Source organism: Rhinolophus ferrumequinum, chromosome 9 (genome assembly GCF_004115265.2).
Source record: "Rhinolophus ferrumequinum isolate MPI-CBG mRhiFer1 chromosome 9, mRhiFer1_v1.p, whole genome shotgun sequence".
In the NCBI taxonomy this organism is placed as follows: Eukaryota; Metazoa; Chordata; class Mammalia; order Chiroptera; family Rhinolophidae; genus Rhinolophus; species Rhinolophus ferrumequinum.
This window is the reverse complement of record NC_046292.1, coordinates 19,608,421-19,628,691: the sequence shown is the minus strand read 5'-3', so window position 1 is coordinate 19,628,691 and position 20,271 is coordinate 19,608,421. Positions and strand designations below refer to the sequence as shown.

The window sequence follows — 20,271 nt, the reverse complement described above, 5'->3', positions numbered from 1 at the left end:
AATGAATAATCCCTCTGATATCAAAAAAGGTTAGCAACAGCGGTGCAACAAGTTTGCGAATTTAGTCTTCAGACCTTTGTATTTACATGTTAAAAGCCTCACTCTGGCTGCCAGTGTGGAGAGTGGAATCCGGAAGCAGCCCAGGGGGAACCAACCAGGAAGTTGCTGCAGTTAATTTGGACTAAAGGTAAACGAATAAGGAAGGCTTGAGAGGTTTTTCCTGAGAAAGCATTTTCGAAAGGCAGCAGTAGGGGGTGGTTGCAACAACAGGTGAGTTTTGAGGACTTAGGAGGAGCCATGTGAGACTAGGAAGCCATCCTGAAGAGGGTCCCCTGTGCCTGCATGAGGTGAAGCAGGGAGGAGGAAGGCAAAGCTGGTGGACTAAGGGCTTACAATTACTGTTACCTGTAGGTAAAAGGGGAAAGGCCCCTAGAGTCACCCAGTGCAGCCCCTTATTTTACAGGTTAGAACATCCAGGTCCAGAGAGGTCATGTGACTTGTCCTAGGTCACTGGGCAGGCCAGAACTCAGACCTGTGCTCCTGGTCCACAATCCATCCTACCTGGCATCCAAGGCCCCTCCTTTTGTCCCTTCTCTTCCTGGTGGATGGGCTCTCGTCAGGGGTGAATGGTATAGAAGACGGGGGATAAGGGGCCTGCCCCTGCCGTACCCACCGGAACCTTTCCTAGCCAGCTGTGTCCCAGAACTGAAGCTTCACCCGAAATTCAATTTCCACAAAATGCACAGAAAAGGCCACCCCCACTGTCTGGGTGACGCCCTCGATAAAGGTGCCCTCCGTGTAGTGTCTCAACAAGGATGATTTGCCCATAGTCGCGTGTCCTAGGAGTACGATATGGAACTGGTACTGCCAGAAGGCTTTTCACTGGGCGCCGGAGGCCATCAGGGAGGGGAAGTAAGGCCAGAGCTGAGGCACAAACCACGTGACCCTGGGGCTGGTTCAGACTTGCAGTGAGAGAAGTGGAGCCAGAACCCAAAAGCGATCAAGGGCTTCCAGGGCTGGGCTCCCCAGGACATGCCCATTCTCAGGCTTAGGGGAGCAGCCACACACCTCTGCAAGGACGCATCATAGAGTGTCATTTGAAACTACCTTGCAGAGCTGGGTCCCTTCAAGACAGAATCAGGGCTTCCCTAAAACAGAGACTCTGGTCCTATATCCATCCTGAGTGGTCCCCCCAGGTAGCTTGAAAGACGATTGGCAGCCGTCCACAGCCCCCATGTACGCTAGGATGTCCCGTCTCCCTCTCTGCTGGCCTCAGTCCCAGACCTGGGCCTGTACCTGCAGGAGTGAGGGTTGTGCAATGTAAAGCTTGCCTTTCCCAGTGGGACCTCCACAGGCGATACTCCCCCCACCTCTCAACCACAGACAGCACCTGCTCCCTGCCAGGGCCAGGATCCTAGGAATAAACATTGATAAAGCAAGGGGGAAAGTCAAACAAGATTGGCCATTCCCGTTGGTATTTGTTGAAGCAGAGTTATGGATACAAGGAGCTCTATATCCTATTTTATACTTTATATTCTTTATTCTTGGGTATATTTGAAAATTTCCATAATATTTTTAAAAAGCCCAGTGTCCCCTGCCTGAGGTAGTCTCCCCCAGAGAACTTTAAAGTTCTTGGCTTTGAAGAGCTACGGCAGTAAGATACAGGCAGCAGAGCCTCAAATCTCCAGAGAGCCACTCGGGCCCTAAAAGTTCAGAGAAGGACCTGATATATTACGTTGGGCCAAGCCTTGATGGATAGAGTTTTGACAGATGGAGGTAGGACATTCCTGGTAAGGGAACAACACACGAAAGTCAAAGGGAAGGACTTAACATTTATTGGGCACTTAACACATGTCATCATATTTGATCCTCTAACAAACCTGTGAGGTGGGAATAGTTCTCATTTTTACCATGAAGAGACTGAGGCTGAGCGGTAGAGGACAAGCTGGTTCCCACCTAGGTGGCTTCAGTTCCAGCCTGAGCGTGGTGGGCAGGATGGGTCTTCCCCTTTCACCCACTAGGTTGCAGTCGCTCCCAGAGCAGATATAGGGTCTTCAGAAAGGATCCCATGAATGGCAGACCTTGGCTCTGTTCCTTCTAAGGGCCAAGGGAATGGATTCAGGCCTAGAGTATCGAAAGTATCGATACTCTAGGTATCGAACCAAACAGAAGAGGTGGATGGACGGTGTGTTCCAGGCTGAGGAAACAGCTCACAGAAAGGCCTGGAGGCCGGGAAGCCTAACCTTGGAGAGGCACCTTTGCTTGTTCAGAATGGCCTGGGGGCAAATCCAAAGGGAAGATTCTGGATTCCAGTCCATATCTCCAGAAGGGGGTCAAGATCGTTAAGAACTTTGTTCACGTCCAAAATCCTCCTTATTATTTCCCTAAGCGATTATTTTGGTCATCTCAGTTCCCTCACAGCGATTAACAGCAAAACCCTCAAGGGAAGGATTAGGGGTTCCATTTTGTGAATTCCTACTGTGTGAGAAGCACAGCCTTTGATTTCTCGTCTAATCCTTTCTAAAACCTTGTGAGTTAGGTATTATTCCCTCTCTCCCCTACCCCCTGCTATTACGCATTGCTTCAATTTTACAGATGTAACTACTGAGTCAGGGAGATGAAGTGAGTTGCCCAGGGTCCCACGATTAATACCGTGTTTCCCCAAAAATAAGACTGGGTCTTATATTAATTTTTGCTCCAAAAGACGCAGTAGGGCGTATTTTCAGGGGGATGTCTTATTTTTTCATGTATAGCAATCTACATTTATTCAATAGTCATGTCATCTTCTTTTGGAACATCGTCATAACGTATTAAATGTGTCCATCTGGCTGATGATCTTAACTGGGGCTTATTTTCGGGGTAGGTCTTATTTTCGGAGAAACACGGTACATAGTGGATCTGAGATTCAAACATAGGTTTGACCGCAAAGCCTGCCCTATTTTTGGCAGCTGGAATAATGTGATGGTTAAGAGTACTGCAGGCAGATCAGATAACACAGGGAGAGGGGAGAGAGCTGGGGCGCCCAGGCAAAGGAAACAGCCTGTGCAAAGCCCAGGGCTTCAAGTGGTTCAGGATTTGGGGGGCAAAGTGGGTTTTCATGCAGGGTCTCTGCTCCCGCTCCCCACACAAGAACGCAAGATATGGTGAGCCATAGATAGAGGAGCCATACCACTATATTCTCGATGGCGCCTGGTCGAGACACAACAGCAAACATCCGCCAGTACCCCAACAGGGGGTCTCCCTGCACCCCAGTCTCCCTGACAGCTGGCGAGACACGGGAAGTAGGATCCACACGATCCGCAACCTGCCATCCACTTCTCTACCAACAACCAACCCCCTAGCATAGCCCCTGCCATTATATTAGTGGCTAATGGCTAACTGGTGACAGCTGATGGCCAACTAGTCACAGCTGATGGCCATCTACTACCCAGCCAGCACCTTTCCACATGAGCCAAGAGCCTGGAAACTGCTCTCTGGGACTCTGTCCCCGCACTCCACCCTTCCAGGGTCTCGCCTCACAATCTACGCGACAAGAATCTTCCACGAGGGGCCCTGTGTCAGGAACCCAGCTCACGAGAAAAAGTTCCAATCCAGTTCAAGTAGTGTCCCAGGGGTTGTCCCTCGATGTCAACCTACTTTCTGGGCACAGCCAGACTTCCTGGGTACAGCCAGGGTTCTCAGGGTACCGCGCTGGAACAATAGTGGCTCACAACCAAGGTGCTTACATATTCTCGACAGCAGCCGGTCGAGACACAGGAAGCAAACATCCGCCAGTTCCACCACATGGTGGCATGTTCCCGAGCAAACAGTCAAGTGGTCCATCAAATCAGGGATGGAAGACAATTCCCCATAGTCCACAGTCATTCGCCAGGGCTGTGCACGAGCCCCACAACATGTGCCCTCTCTGCAGGGCAAGGGCTCCAAATCCTCCCCAACCTGGGGGTGAGGGACCACCTTGACCTCACCTGCATCCTCCACCGAGGACTCAGCAAGTGTTTTCCTCCTGGGACTACAAGTCCTGCACCCGGGCTGCCTCAGCAAGCACTTCCCAGCCCACACGGCGCAATGGCCTTTGCTTTCCCTAGCCTATGCTGGTTGGAGAACCATCCATGTCCTCCTACCCCTCCAAGGGGGTCCAACTCTTGAGGACAGTGGCCACGGGGCACAATACACTGTGGGGGTCACATGTCCTCCTACCCAGAGTCAGACATCATTCCTACCTGGCCGGAATGCTGCTCGCCGCTCCAGGTGTCCGATTGAGTGGAGGCCTCGGTGTAAGATGTCCACAACTCCAGGAGCCCACGGCAGCAGCGGACCATCAAAGGCAAGACGACACTTGCTTTGGCCAACAGGATGGCGTGCCATCCAGAGGCTTGAGATGACCACCAGTTCACCGAGGGGTCATGTTTTTCCCAGACAGATCGCGTTTCCTGCTCCCGGCGCCGCTCCTCACGGGCTTCCTGAGACCAAGTGTTCATACGCACAAACTGCTCCACCATCTTTCAGAGAGTTCTGGCCGGCACCATACCCTGCTCGCTGCGCCATGTGTCATGCAGGGTCTCTGGCCCCGCTTCCCACACAAGAACGCAGGATATGGCGAGGCCAAAAAGGAACAACAGAGCCATGGATAGGGGAGTCATACCACTATATTCTCTATGGCAGCTGGTCGAGACAAAAGCAAACATCCACCAGTACCCCAACAGGGATCTTTCTGTACCCCAGTCTCACTGGTGGCCGGGCGAGACACAGGAAGTAAGATCCACACGATCGATCCACAATCCACCATCCGCTTCTCTGCCAACCAACCAACCAACCCCCTAGTTTAGCCACGGCAGTTACATTAGTGACTAATGGCTAACTGGTTATAGCTGATGGCCAACTAGTCACAGCTGATGGCCATCTACTACCCAAGCCAGCACCTTTCCATGTGAGGCCGAGAGCCTGGAAACTGCTCTCTGGGACTCTGTCCCCACATGGGTGGAGATGCAGCAGGCACCAAATCAGGAAGAGGCAGGACTGGGGCAAAAGGACTTAGATTTTATCCTGTAGTTGATGGGGAGCCAGGGAAAGATTCTAGGAGGGGAGCGTGCAGGTTAAATCTGTAATTTAAGATGATCCCTTTGGGGTAATGGGGATGCTAAACCACAGAGGAGACCCTAGAGTCCCGAGACCCTCAAGAAAAGTGACACAGTCTACACTAGCGACCAGGAGGCCTGAACTGTCACAATGATGGCAAACTGGGGCCTGCTAGAAGGAGAGAGGACCTGCTTCTGAACAGAGGTGGGAGGTGAGGCTGCAGCTCTCAGGTCAGCCTGTCCCTCCCTCCACTGCTGTTCTCAGTCTTTTCCTCTCTGGCCAGTGGGCCAGGCAGGGCGGCTTCCTACTACATCCAGAATCACATCCATCAAAGCCATGTACCATCTCCAGAGGTTTTGTCACACTGAGGGGGCTTGTGAGGATGGGATAAGAGCCCTGGTAGGACCTTTGAGGCCTGCGGATGGATACTGGAGCACTAAACTGGCCTGGGTTCTCCAATTCAGCCACTTCAGCTTCCAGCCCTGATTTTTAGGTCCCTGTCTGTGAAATGGACAAAATCAGCCTGACTTCACAGGGTTGCTGCAGGGTTAATAATAAGCCACTAGCAAGAGAAATAGCTCACAATGTGTGAGCCTGTCCACGTGGTAGGGGTTTATATATCATTTAATCCTCACAACAACCCTGTGAGGCAGAAACTTGTTATCTCCACTTTAGAGATGGGAATTTGAGGCTGAGAGAGAGAAGTGTGACTCCAGCCTGCTGAACATTCCTGGAAGGACACAGCTAGGGACAATGGGCACAGTGTCTTCCTTGGAGGGAGATCCTACCCTAGGTAGGCCAGGGCTTCAGGCTGTTTCTCCAATGCTCAGCCAGGATTCTGAGAAGGGAGCGGGTCAATTTTTTCTTCCTCTCTTGCTCCAGGGATGTGGGGATTTGTTTGGAGCACCTAACAGCCAAATCCCCACCTCCATCCCCAGGATTATATGCTTATCTCCCAAACAAGCTTCAGTTTAGACCTGTACTCCTATCTGGGAAACTCCTGGCAATTAGAAACCACAGACCAGGGGCGGACCGGTGACTCAGTTATTTAGAGCATGAGTTCTGGGCAACGGGATTGTCGGTTTGATTCCCACATGGGCCCGCGAGCTGCGCCTTCCGCAACTAGAATGAAGTCAATGAGCTGCCGCTGAGCTCCCGGGTGGCCAGATGGCTCAGTTGGTTGGAGTGCGTCCTCTTAACCACAACGTTGCTGGTTCGACTCCTGCAAGGGATGTGGGCTATGCCCCATGCAACTAACAATGGCGACTGGACCTGGAGCTGAGCTGCGCTCTCCACAACTAAGATGAAAAGGACAACAACTTGACTTGGATGGAGCTGATAAGTCCTGGGAAAAACACACTACTGTTCCCCAATAAAAAAAGTCCTGGAAGTACATACTTCTCCCCCAATACAGTCCTGTTCTTCTTCCCCAATAAAATCTTAAAAAAAAAAAAAAAAGAAACCACAGACCAAGTTGAAGGTCACTCCGTTTCTTCATTCTAGTTTCTCAGATCTCAGATCTCCAGGAAATTCCTAGAAGGTGCCCCCTCTCTTATTTACCTTGGGGCTCCCCTCTCTACTTACTGGCTTCTTAGCCTCTCTGGGCCTCAGTCTCCATGCCAGTAAAATGGAATAACCATAGTACCTACCTCACAGAGTGCGGAAGAAGTGCTCAGTGCTGGCAGCTGTTCCTTCTGCCCAGACCTCTCCTCTTAGCTCGCTCCTTCTCCAAGTCTCAGCTCAAAGGTTATCTTCTCAGAGAGCCCCTCCCCAACCACCCAACCACTGCTCTGAAGGAGCCCGTCACTCTCAGTCCCATCTCCCTCATCTGTGCGCTTTATACCACTTACCATAACTGGAAATAGTTTGGTTCACTTATTTACTCGTGGTTTTCTCTCTCTTCCACTAGAACGTCAGCCCCAGGCAGGCTTTTCTGTCCTGTTCATTGCTGTATTCCCAAAGCCCAGAACAGAGCACATGCCCATTTTTAAAAACTTGATGAAGAAATGATAATATGCTATAAAGCAATCATTTCCTTCTCCTGGCCTAAGTTTTCCCATCTGCGAAATGGGAACAATTATGCCAACCTTGCAAGATTGTCATAAGGATGAGCAAAGCTGTTTTAAAAAGAGGCAGGAAGAAGGCAGTGCACAGGGAGACCCATCTGGCCCAGCCCCCAGGGGGAGGAAGCTAAGAAATTCACCCTGATTGGAAACCTCCCAAGAACCCTAGTGTGTAGACATTTACAGTTGACCCTGGGACAACTCTGAGTTTAGGGGCACTGACCTCCCTCGCAGTAGAAAATCCGTGTATAACCACACTCGGCCCTTCACCACATACGTGGATTCCCAACCATGGAGCTCACTCTGGACTAACACTGGTTTGAACTGTGCGGGGCAATTAGAAAAAGCCGCCTATAAGTGAACCCGCGCAGTTCAAACCGTTCTATTCTGTGCTGTTCAAGGGGCAACTGTATTAGGGCCTCATTGAGATCAATACCTGCTTGGGGTAGGAAAGCAGGATCAAGAAGAGGGAGGATTTATCTGTGATGTCACAAGAGTGGCTTCAATCGACACCATAATGAGTGATAAAAGGGCTTTGACCTTCAGAATTGTCCAGATTTAGGATAAGAGAGCTGGTCCTTTGAACACCCTCCCCCCATTAGATCAACGCGGAATGGGGGCTGCCCCTGAGGAGTGGGCAGTTCCCAGAGAGTGTGCCTCCTCATCCTGCACTCCCAGCTTCTGGGGCTTGGGGGCGGGGTGGGGGTGAGGGTAGGGGTGGGGTGGGAAGGAGGCTATGGGTCTCCAGCCCTGCTTCCCAGATCTGGACCCAGCGCCTGGCTGTAGAGCAAGGGCACTGTGCAGCAACAACCGTACCTTAATCCCATGCTCAGACTCATCCAAGCCTGAGGACCTAAGGAGGCTCCAAGCCAGGCTCGCCCTGAAATTCCCTGCACCCATCCTCGCCTGTGCAGCGGCGTGCAGACGCTGAGCTTCTCAGCGTCCAAGCCCAGGAGTGCTGCTGGAAATGGCCATATCCAGGCCAAGGGAAGAAAGTTGTGATGACACTTGTTGTCATTCAATTCTCAGCATGTGACAGGCTCTGGCTGAGCATATCCATCATCTCATTCATGGACACCCCATCCTGTGCCTCTTCCCCCCAGGCAGGATCTTCTCTGAGGAAACAGGCTCAAGGACAGGAAGCTGCACACTTGCCTCTAGACCTTTCTGGTGGAAAGAGGCTGAGCTCTAAGACCCCAAAATCCAGGAGGCGTGACTGTGCCAGGATACTGTTTATATGAACCCTCCGGGTACATTCTGCCATTTTGCCCTTTAGAGAGACACTCTCTCCATCCCACCAACACTTCTGAGGTTGGCACTGCTTTAACCCTTTCCCTCTCAGAGTCAACACTGGCATGAGCCTGCATGCTGCTTCCTCCTGGGAGGCTTCGGGCTCTGAGTCTTGTTGATGAGCCGGATGCCCCCCCAGTCCTCCTCCAGCTTGATGTCCCCCTGCTGCAGGGCCTGCTGGATGGCGTCAGCGAGTGTGTTGAAGGCCAGGTCCACACTGCAGTTATTTTTGGCTGAGGTCTCCATGAAGGCCATGCCCAGGGAGGCAGCCAGCTCCTCCGCCTCCTGGGCTGAGACACAACGGGTGCTCTGCAGGTCACTCTTATGGCCAACTAGGAGGAAAATTGCCTTGATGGGACCCTGAGTGGCGGTGACCTCCTGGTGCCAATCTCGGATGTGTTCAAAGGATCTTCTGTTTGTCACATCAAAGACCAGCAGGACACCCACCACATTCCGGTAAAAGGACCTGGTGATGCACCTGATTGGGTTGGAGAGTAAGTTGAGAGAAGCTCATGCCTTCAGGACACCCCAGAGGCAGGACCTCCCCCACATCCAGGACTGCCTCCCACTCCTCCCCCATTATAGCCCATTTCACTCTGCCCTGTGCTTCTCTGTTCCCGGAGTCTGTGTCGCTCCCAAGAGACTGGGGAGCAAGGTTGAGTCACATACTCTCCGGGCCATTCCTGTATTGCTGGAGGATGCCTGACGTTTTCCTGACTGCATGTCAACTTCTCCCTTCTTTGCCTGGCACACTCCCATGCGTCCTTCTAGGCCAACACAAATCTCCTTTCCTATCTCCTTGACAGCCCTGTCTGTGCTCCTCTGGGCTCTCTCAGCACCCACATCACGCACCACCTCTAGGTTTCAATGTCGGGTCGCCCCCCCTCCCCCTAAGGCCTGAATGTCCCTCTGGGGGCACCAGGTCTCACGTATCTGTCTCAGGGGCGTGGCCCACCCAGCTGTATCTGTAGGTTGAATGACTCAAGAGTGAGGGACCCAAGACCCAGGGCAGGGACAGCTAGACCTCCACTTAGACCACGGAGGCTGACCCCTCTGAGGGATCCCCATGGCCAAGTGGACCTGCGTGGATCCCTCGGGACTAGAGGTCCCTCACTTTCTGGTCTCACCCACCTCTCTTCCTTTCCCCGCCCACCTCACATCCACCGCACCCTGCCCCACCCCGCACCTGAAGCGCTCCTGGCCGGCGGTGTCCCAGAGCTGCAGCTTGACGCGCGGCCCCGCCGGCAGCTGCAGCGCGCGGCTGTAGAACTCGACGCCCACCGTGGGCGCTGACTCGAGCTCCGGCTCGGGCTCCGGGGTCCCGGTCGCGCCCTCCACATAGCGCCGCAGCAGCGATGTCTTGCCCACCGCCGCGTCCCCCAGCAGAGCGATCCGAAACTGGTAGCGGCAGCCCCCCGCCTCCATGGCCCGCGTCTGGCCTCCTGACTGCCCCATGGTCATTGTCCGGCCCCGCCCCTCTCCCGCGGCCGGGAAGGCCGGCCCCGCCCCGGCCCCAGATGGTCACTGAGCAACCCTCGTCAGCACAGGGAGACCAACCCCCCCCATGGAAGCAGGCGGGTGGAAACACTTGGGCAAGTCACTCTCTCTGAGCTTCAATTTTCTCCTCTGTAAAATGGGAATAGTAGTAACCCCTACTTCACAGGATGAAGGGATTAAACTAGATACTGTCGGGAGGAGAACTAGGAAGGAACTGATAACCAAACATGCACTGGGCCGAGGCTAAGTGCTAGAGAGGCCACATCATTCATTCATCCATTGGAATAGTTTCTGCAGCCCCACTCTCCTGTTAGTTCCCCAGTCGGGTTTCTGCTGCTGGACCTGGAGACACCCCTCTAGAAAGCTGATGGTTTATAGATACTCCCTTCCTCTCTCAGGTGCCCCTTTCCTGGAGCCCCACTGACCCTGGCCTGGATCCTGCCATTCAACATTCAGGTTCAATGTTCAACAGCCCCCACTGCTTACTCCCTACCTGCCTGTGCTAGGTCCCAAGGCTCAGAGAAGGACTGGACACAGTCGGGAAGAGGAGGCAGGACAGACACAGACAACTGTGACTTCAGAGGGAGTGCAGTTGGCCTGTGGACTGGACGGCTGACATTTGTGAGGCCAGATAGTCAGCTCCTTATGCTGTGTGGGCAGCAACCCTTTGAGAGGGCCATAGCATGTCCATTTTAGAGCTGAGGAGACTGAGGCTCAGATGTGTGGCTTGTCTCAGATCACACAGCAGAGCTAGGACTCATAACTGGGTTTGTCTCACTCTTTATTACCCCCTTGATGTGCCACAAAAAGGGACTGCAAAGTAGTCCCAAAAGGACCAGGACACAGTGCGCTTGAGTAAGGGACAAGGGTAAGGCAATCACATCTGCTTCCAAGATCTAGTTCACCCTTTCCAGTCTGGCCTCTGGCAACCCAGGGCATTAAGACTGGAGTTCTGGCTGGTCCCAGAAGGTGGATTTTACCAGTTTAATTTGTTTTAGCAAATTTGTGGCCTGAGGGGAATTCCTCACTGTTGCAAACATCACATCATCACATTTCCTCCTCACATAACCTTGTGAGTAGGTGTTGTTTTGCCCATGTTTACAGATAAGGAAACTGAGTCTCAGAGAGATTAAATAACCAGCCCAAGGTCACTCAGCAAGGAAGACTGAGACTAGCTTCCAAGTGTATCCAAGGCCAAAGCCTTGTTTGCTATTTCTGTTGCTGGCTAGACAGGTTGGGGATCTGGGAAGGCCTAGGTTTTCTTCTGGTTAACTCTAAACAAATCAATGAAAAGCCATATTTTCAGGTCTCCAAGTAATCCTGGCTCTTGGTCACCTGCATGGTAGAACCTGAAGGAACCCGTCTCTGCTCGCCCCCTACTTCCAGGAGTAGGAGAGAGAGGAGCCTGAGAATCCAGGAACCACGAGGCGCCTCAGGAAGTGTGTGTGGTGGGGAGGGATCCTCCTGTGTCCGCTCTGCCTAAACCAAGAGAGTCTGCTCACTCCCACCTGCCTCACTGATTCCTCCATCAAGATGTTCTCTGGGGCAGCAGGATGGCTCAGTTGGTTAGAGCACGAGCTCTGAAAGACGGGCTTGCCGATTCGATTCCCACATGGGCCGGTGAGCTGCGCCCTCCAACTAGATTGAAGACAACAAGCGCCACTGTGCTGCCAGAGGGGCAGCCGGATGGCTCAGAGCGCAAGCTCTCAACAACAAGGTTACCGGTACATTCCCGCATGGGATGGTGGGCTGTGCCCCCTGAAACTAAGATTCAAAATGGCAACTGGGTCAACGACTTGGAGCTGATGGGCCCTGGAAAAACATACTGTTCCCCAATATTCCCCAACAAAAATTTGAAAAAAAAAATAGATGTTCTCTCCACCTCACTCTATAAGGCTGGAAAATATTTTTTTTGTGCCAGGTCCCAGGCCCTGACACAAAAGAAGCCCCCAGTTCCTTCTTTACCTACCATTGGTGCTCTGAGCTCCAGCCATGCTAAGCATCTTTCCCCTTCTCAGTCCTCTGCCAGGAACACTCCTCTTCTGCCCTTCAGAGAACTAACTAACCCCTACTTCAAGCAGGAGTCCCTTACCGACTGGCCAGTGAGGTCACATGCCCTTTTGTCCCGTGATATCTGTCTCCCTCTGAGGCTCAAGGCCCTTGAGGGTAGGGACCAATGGTTGTATCCTCAAGGACTGACACAAAGTAGGAACTCAGTAAATATTTATGATTAAATGAATGAATAAGTACTATTCATTCATTCACTCATTCATGCATTCATTCAGTCAGTCAGTCATTAAGTCAAATACCACAATAGAGCAGGACTCAGAGAAGTGAAGTGTCAGAGAAGACTTCTTGGAGGAGGTGTTGTTGAAGCTGGGTCTCCAGGGATAAGTGGAGCTGGGGAAGTCAGGGAAGAAGGGCAAATGGGCAAGGGCAGAGATGCAGGAAACAGCTTGAAATGCAGTTTGAACCCAGCCTTCCCAGAAACCTTTGTGGTCAGTGCACATGGACAGTGCACTGTCAGCATTGGGTTCTTTGCACTTCCTCTCCCAGACATTTCTGCTGTGGGCTGGGGTCACGAGCCTGCCACTGACTGCACCTGGCACTTGCATCCAGATATCAGCTGACTTTGCCACAGACTCACTATGTGATCTGGGGGCAAGTCATCTCCCCTCCCCACTTGCTTCCCCTTCTAAGTGAGGAAATCATGGTGCCCACCTCACAGGGTAGTTCTGGAAGAACAGTGTAAAATAGCAGGTAAGGTTATGCAAATTTGCATTAGACAGATCAGGGTTTTAGTTCCAACTGCCACTTACTAGCAATATGGCCTTGGCCAAGTTTTATTCATTAATTCATTCATTCACTTAGTCATTATTTCAGTAAGTGCTGGCCATCTCTTTCACCAGCAGTGAAAATAAAAAGACGCAATTCCTGTTCTTGGGGAGCTCACATTATAATGGGGAAGACAGAAAATAAATACATGTATAATGTGATGACAATGAGCAATAAGTACTATAAATTACAAGCAGGGCAATGGCTTGAAGGATGGTCTGAGGTGCCATCTGAACAGAAACTCAGGGGAGGTGAGGGAGTGAGGAAGTGGTGTGGCTATCTGTGAGATCCGGGGAGGATGGTTCCAGGCAGGAAGAACAGCAAGAGCAAAAGCCCTAATGTGGGAGCAGGGAGGGGTGCTCCAAGAAGAGCAGAGAGACTGGGAAGAGGGAGCAAAAAGGGGGAAGAAAGTGGTGCGCACTGATGGCAAAGGAGGAGAAGCCAAATCATGTGTGGCTTCAGAGGCCATCCTGAGGACTTCAGCTTTTATTCTGAATGTGTTGAGAAGTCAGTGATTTGGGGGCAGGTGAATTACACGATCTAATTGTTTTCTTGCTTACTTTTTTTTTATATCTTTATTGGGGTGTCACTGACACACAATAAACTACACATATTAAAAGGAATTATAACATAAGTGTACACCCATGAAGCCATTACCACAATCAAGATTGTGAACATCTCTCACCCACAAGTCTCCCCATGTCCTTTTAAAATTCTCTCTTGACTTCCGGTCCCAGGCAACCACTAATTTGCTTTCTGCCACTAGAGGTTCCTTTGCATTTTCTAGACGTTTATATAAATGAACTCGTACAGTATGTAGTCTTTGGCTTCTTTCACTCAACATTAAGATTGTATCAATTTTGAAGCACATATAAAGTTCCTTTTTATAACTGAGCAGTATTCCACTGTATGAATATACCACAATTTGTTTATCTAATCCCCAGGACATCTGGGTTGTTCCCAATCTTTGGTATTATAAATAAAACTGCTATGAACATTTATGTGTACTTTCATTTCTCTTGGGAAATACCTCGTAGTGCAAGGTCATAGGGTTGGTGCACGTTTTGCATTTTTTAGAAACCACCAAACTGTTTTCCAAAGTGGTTGTACCATTTTACAATCCTGAACACTGTATGAGAGTTCCAGTTGCTCTCCTTTCTCGTGATCACTTCATATTGTCAACCTTTTTTTTTCTTTTCCTCTGAAAAGTTTTTATTACAGAGTTGGGATGGGGCTTAGTCTTTCTTGGCTGCTGCCTTCCTCATGGCTGCAAGAACATTGCTCAGCTCCTCTCTCTTCCTCTTGGCATGGATGTGTCCCCACCCTTCACTTGATGAACTTCAGAGACCACTTGTCCTTGGAGACCTGAGCAGCTCCATGGCATGCCGCTCATAGGGGGCAAGGCCACATACCTCTCGGATCATATCTCACATGAACTTGATGTGCTTGGTGAGGCGCCCACCACGGTGGCTGTCCTCAGCTTGCTCATGTTCTTGGTCACTTTGTGGCCCCTGACAAGGCCCACGGCCAGAGGATAATGCAGAGCCATGGCCACGTGGGGTCCAATTAACCTCAACCTTTTTAATTTTTAGCCATTCCAATGGTTTTGTGGTGTCATCTCATTGTAGTTTTAATTTGCATTTTCAAGGACTGATGATGTTGAGTATCATTCATGTGTTCATTTGCCATCTGTTTATCTTCTGTGGTGAAGTCTCTTTCAAATTTTCTTTTGTGTGTGTGTGTGGCCATTTTTCTCTTTTAATGAGTGTTTTGACTTTTCACTGTTGAGTTTTAAGAGTTCTTTGTGCTGTAGATACAAGTCCCTTGTTGGATATGTTTTGCAAATATTTTTTCCCAGTTTGTCTCTTGCTTTTTATTTTCTTAACAGTGTCATTTGAAGATCAAGAGTTTTTAATTTTGATAAAATGTAACTTAATAGTTCAACATCGTACTGGAGAGGCTAGTCAGTTCTATAAGATATGAAAAAGAAAGAAAAGACATCCATATTGAGAAGAAAGAAGTAAATCTGTCTTTATTCATAGACATGTGAAAAACCCCAAGAAACTTACAAAGAAGCTTCTGGAATTAATAAGTGAGTTTAACAAAGTTGCATGATACAAGTCAATATGCAAAAATTAATTCTATATCTGTATACTAGCAATGACCATTTGGAATTTGAAATTGATTAAGAATACCATTTCCAATAGCATCAAAAATATGAAAAACTTATAAATTTGACAAAATATATACAAGATACAAGACTTGTACACTGAAAATTACAAAACATGTTGAGAGAAATTAAAGACAACCTAAAAAAATGGATATACCATCCTAATGGATGAGAAGATTCAATATTGTTAAGATGTCAATTCTTACCAAATTAATCTATAGATTCAATGCAATACTAACCAAATCTCAGTAGGCTTTTAAAAAAATACAAATTAGTTGACATTAAAATTTATATGGAAATGCACAGGGTTCTGAATAGCTAAAACAATTTTGAAAAAGAACAAAGTTGAATGACTTTTACTACCCTATATCAAGGCTTATTAAAAAGCTACAGTAATCAAGACAGTGTAGTATTGAGTACAGAAACAGACCTACACATATGATCAATTGGTTTTTAACAAACGTGCCAAAGCAATTAGATGGAAAAAGACAATCTTTTCAACAAATGAAGATGGAACAATTGGATGCCATATGCAATAAATAAATAAATAAATAAATAAATAAATAAATAAATAAATAAATAAAACCTTGACTCTTACCTCACACTATGCACAAAAATTAACTGAAAATGAATCATAGATCTAAATGTAAGAGCTAAAACTATTAAACTTTTAGGAGAAAACAGGAGAAAATCTTAATGTCTTTGAATTAGACAAAGATTAAAAATAGGACACAAAAAGCACAAACTACAAAAGAAAAAAAATTACTATATCAGATTCATCAAAATGAAAAACTTTTGCTCTTTTAACACGCTGGCTGGTGTGCTGAGACCAGAGTGTAGGGCACAGTAGTTAGGACACTACTGCTATCTTGTCAGTCAGCGATAATGACAGTATCAGTGGAGGTGGTTACGAAATGGTGATTCTTGAGGCAGTTTAAACGTGAACACAGGATTTGCTGGTGGATTGGAAGTGAGATGTTAGAGAAAGAGAAGAGTCCAGGGTCACTCCAAGGACGTACTGAGAAGGGGAAGAGCAGGTTTGGAAGAGGAAAGGCTGTGTTCTGAGAAGCCTATTTATTAGACATCCAAGTGTAGATGTCAGGAAGCAGCAGGATATATAAGGTCTGGAGCGCAGGAGAAAAGTGGGGCTGGAGAAATACCTTTGGAAGTCATCAGAAAGTTTCCTACCCTCTCAGTCTGCTGCCTTCTCCATAAAATGGAGAAAATAGCAGTATTTACTTTTTAAAGTGTATGTAAGGATAAAAATTAATGACTAGATTAAGCACAAATAGGTGCTTAATTCTTGACAACTACTATTTGTTTGTATACTGAGGCTTATTCATTCGACGGACTAAACATGCACATGGCACAGTGATTGAGTGTGGTCTCTGGGGTGTACTCCCGGATTCCAGTCCTTACCTCGTTTGCTAGCTGTGTGATGCATTCCTCAGTTTCCTTATCTGTAAAAAGGCACAATTATAATACCTATACATAGGGTTAGTATGAAAAGTAGCTGAAATAATCAAGCATAGTTTACTTGGTAACTCAGAAAAGTTATGTCTATTAGCAGAAGAGACAAGCCTTGAATAAATAATGCATTCATCTTATGAGTAATCAATTGCCTCTCCCTAAGGTACCCCCCCAAGACTCCTCTCCGAGAAGACCTCATAAGCCCCTCCCGGAAACCCACTCAGTTGCTGCTCCTCCTGCCCATCGCAGTCTGAGCGGAACCCTTTCCCCGCTTTGAAAATCTTCCCAGACTGAACTCCACAGGGCACGGCGAGTCTGATTCATTTGTAGGCCCCGTGCTATGTACAGGACGTTCAGTGAGTGCTATACGAAGGCGAAAGAGCTGCTTCTGACCCTGAAAAATACCATTTACTTGATTGCTCCAACCCCTGTGGTTTCCCGCCTCGTACGCACATACACCTGGAAGCCGGAAGCACCGCCCTCCGTCGGGGGCTAATGGACTACAACTTCCAGCGGTCTGCGCGGCACGTTGCTCCAATCGTAAGACGCGGCCGCGTGAGTCGGAGTCTATATAAACTCCTTGCCGGGGCCCACTCTCCCTTTCTCGTCGCGCTCCTCCTGGTTAGTGCAGTTGGAAATCTGTCCTGCTGCCACCCATGCCCATCTTCCACCAAAACCACCATCCGTAGCCTCGCCGCCAGCGGCCCTGCACTGGCTGGCGCCGCCCCCGGGGCTGCGGAATGTTGAGTACGGCACGGCGGAGCCGGGCCTTGCGGCCTGCTAGGCCCAAAGTCCAGAAGCGCACGTCGGCTGCATGCGCCGGAAGAGGGGCCGGGGCCCGTGAGAGCCGCGCCCTTCTCCCGCCGCGGCCTGCGCAGCCCTGCACTCCGGGGTAACGGGTGAGTAATGCCGTCGGTCGCCTGGTGTACGCCAGTCCTGGGCCTGAAGTGGCTTAATTGGGGGGAGGCCGCGTGGTGGTGTCAGCCACACTTTGAATTGGATCTGCCTGTGACAGCTACCTGCTGAGTGACCTTGGGCAAGTGACTTCACCTAAATTATTTAGCTGTACAACACATGTTGTCACCCTGGTGGATATAAGAACAAGGTTATCTGGAGTAGGGGTTTTACAGTCATTCAGGCTGTATTTTGAAGCCATTTTCTTCACTTCGTAAATTGATAAGACGACTTCGAGCAAGAAACTGAATTGGTATAAGGCTCATAATCTGTAAAAAGGGGATGCCAAAATGGACCTTGAGCAAAACAGTGGTACGTAGTGTAAAATACAGTGGTATTTGGGACCTTTAGGATGTCTGTTCACTTTTTGGGCTTCAGAATGTTCCGATAGGTGAATTTCAGTAGGCAGTAATGATGCACGGGATTCAGGTGAATCTGAGGGCTAGCACCAGTTGGGATTGTCATATGACGTGGCCTAGATTGCCCTGTGGCCCTTATCGAAGCTGCAGCCGCTTCCACATAGCTGCTGTGGTCAAAGAGGAGCCTAAAGGAACAGTTTTCCTTGACGGTCGCCGTTCTGTTTGCTGTAACAGATTGACAACATTTCAGGAAAATACAGTTCCTGATATTTCTCAGGAGTAAACCTTGATTGATGTCTTTCCAGAGGCCGGAAGAAATGTTTAGTTGATGGGGTCCCGGATATAGGGTTAACAGAAGAAGGCTTTTGAGAAGTAGCATGTTGAGGCAAGGACAGGATGGAGGGGCAGATGGGAGTGGGTTGGGCGTCTGTACTGGGAAAATAACTAGTGGCAAGGGGCAGAGACCTTGGCAGTATTTTAGGTCATTGCCCTTAAAAGCTGAAGGCATCAGTACCAGGACTCAAGGGCAGTTAGGCATTTATGATGTAGAAGACCAAACAGAACAATCAGATCACTTAGGACAATTGTGTTCTCAGCTGTGCCGGATGAAGATGGCAGGATGACTCAAGTTGCATTCTGGTGAGGACTCGGGGGTCACAACAGCGATGGAACAACCTCAGGACCTGGTAGGTTCCTTGTGGAGAGGAATTTGGGAGCTACCTGGTGGGGTAATACAGCATGTTCCCAAGGGCTGTGGCTGGTTGTAGCCATGGGATCTCCAACTGCATGCGAGAGCAACCTGGAGAGACTTTGACAGCGCAGGTCAGCATAATACCTGCAGCTGCCACTCGCCTTTCCTATATCCTCTCAGGAACGGGGCTGAAAGCCTGCCACCTGAGTCCAGGTGTTTCTATCAACATCCATGTGTGTATTGGAGCAACTTTTTGGTTTAGAGTTTTCACACTTTTTGCAGGTTGCCCCCAAGTTTCCTGGCTGTGGCTGATACTGAAGGACCTGAAGATACCAGCTTGTGCTGTCCTCGTGCTTTAGAGTAAGGTAAGTTAGATGTTGAAGACAGACAGCCTGACCCTCCGGTTCCCTTTCCCATCGGATCTGAACACCGGTCTTGGTGGTCGTAAAAGGAGGAAAAGTAATACTGAAGCTGGCCTCACAGTGTTTATAGTCTGCTATATAGCACGGGGGCTAGTTTCAAACAGGGCTGAATTCTCTCTGGACCTGTTTCCTCCTCCATTTTTTTGTTGTTGTTTTTAATAAATCGGGGAACTGTATTTCTCCAGGGCCCATCAGCTCCAAGTCGTTCTCCTTCAATCTAGGTGTGGAGGGCGCAGCTCAGCTCCAAGTCCAGTCGCCATTTTCAGTGTTTGGTTGCAGGGGGTGCAGCCCACCATCCCACGTGGGAATTGAACCAGCAAACTTGTTGAGAGCCCACACTCTAACCATCTGAGCCATCTGGCTGCCTCTCTTCCTCCATTTTAAAATGGGATAATCTTAGGCTTAAAAGGAGGACATGTGAAGCTCTGGGCAATTTGTAGTGATTGCTGGCTAATAGTTTTGTATTTGGGAGGGATTTATCAATGGCTTTCTTGCCTCTTGATTAAGAGTGTCATCCTTTTGTAGATTTGTTACCAGTAAGCTGTCTTCATCTGTAATTATGGATCTACAGAATTGGGTAAGTTGAATGAAGCTTTATCACAACTTCCTTGGAGCTTCAGGTAGTGCTTAACTATTGTGAACCCTAAGAATACACTCAGGTCTATAAAAATCTCAGCTTTTTAATACATCATTTACAACTGCCAGTGTACTATATTTGTTAGCTGTTGATGGCCAAGGAACAAAAATACATGTCTGCAGTATGACTTGGTCTGTTAGATTTGCGCACCCTAATGTCCCAAGAACACATTCTGCTGTGAATAGAATGTAGAAGTGGGGACAACTCTGCACTTGTGGCAGCAAGTGCTTTGACTGGTGTAACAAATCAACGGGATCTTACCCCTCTCCGGGGAGAGTAGGAGATGGATTGGATAGAAAAAAAGTAGTTCTGTCTAGCTCAAGGTATTTTTCTTAGGGTGACTGGTCCAGGATGAAACCTAATCTGAGTGGACATCTATGGATGATAAATGCGGATATGGGACTGAGACCAGCTTTAGGAAAATGCCTGTGAGTGGCAGTGATTAATTGGGGCAATATTAACACACCGGCTTATACTTTTCAGGAGAGAAGCTCTGGGAAGAGGCAAGCTCAAAGACAACAGACTTGGAGGAGACTGTTCTTGAACCAGGACAGTAAATCCCCTCAAACCCCTCCCTATTCTCCTCCACCTGCTGGTTCTTGGAACGGGCCTTTGGCTCACACTGAGCAAGCATGCAAGGCATTTTCCCCTATCCATGCAACCCTGCAGCACGGATGGTCTTGTGTTCTGTTCCCTTAATAAAAACTCTTGATATAATGTTGGAGCTGTCAGCTTCTTTCTTCAGTCTCGGCCTGGGGAAATTTTGATGTCCCTCATAGTGTTTTTTTTCCATCTATTCCATAGATC

The 20,271-nt window shown here is 49.0% G+C and overlaps 1 protein-coding gene, 4 non-coding genes and 1 pseudogene across 5 annotated transcripts; 4 read left to right on the top strand and 2 right to left on the bottom strand.

Moving 5' to 3' along the window:
• Nucleotides 1-6,467: 6,467 nt before the first annotated feature.
• On the bottom strand, nucleotides 6,468-9,873 carry RAB42 (RAB42, member RAS oncogene family). The gene is made up of 2 exons (XM_033114925.1): nucleotides 9,616-9,873; nucleotides 6,468-8,907 (listed from the first exon to the last, which is right to left on the bottom strand). The coding sequence occupies exons 1-2, from the start codon at nucleotides 9,852-9,854 to the stop codon at nucleotides 8,484-8,486; spliced, it is 663 nt and encodes a 220-aa protein (XP_032970816.1). The 5' UTR covers nucleotides 9,855-9,873; the 3' UTR covers nucleotides 6,468-8,483.
• Nucleotides 9,874-13,356: 3,483 nt separating this feature from the next.
• Nucleotides 13,357-16,888, bottom strand: LOC117027415 (60S ribosomal protein L36-like; annotated as a pseudogene).
• Nucleotides 16,889-17,841: 953 nt separating this feature from the next.
• On the top strand, nucleotides 17,842-17,976 carry LOC117027857 (small nucleolar RNA SNORA16B/SNORA16A family). The gene has a single exon (XR_004423987.1). It is a non-coding gene; the product is annotated as a small nucleolar RNA SNORA16B/SNORA16A family (small nucleolar RNA).
• Nucleotides 17,977-18,448: 472 nt separating this feature from the next.
• Nucleotides 18,449-18,579, top strand: LOC117027872 (small nucleolar RNA SNORA44). Its single transcript, XR_004423999.1, has one exon. It is a non-coding gene; the product is annotated as a small nucleolar RNA SNORA44 (small nucleolar RNA).
• Nucleotides 18,580-18,800: 221 nt separating this feature from the next.
• Nucleotides 18,801-18,933, top strand: LOC117027873 (small nucleolar RNA SNORA61). The gene has a single exon (XR_004424000.1). It is a non-coding gene; the product is annotated as a small nucleolar RNA SNORA61 (small nucleolar RNA).
• An 871-nt stretch (nucleotides 18,934-19,804) lies between these two features.
• On the top strand, nucleotides 19,805-19,878 carry LOC117027878 (small nucleolar RNA SNORD99). Its single transcript, XR_004424005.1, has one exon. It is a non-coding gene; the product is annotated as a small nucleolar RNA SNORD99 (small nucleolar RNA).
• The last annotated feature ends 393 nt before the right edge of the window (nucleotides 19,879-20,271 follow it).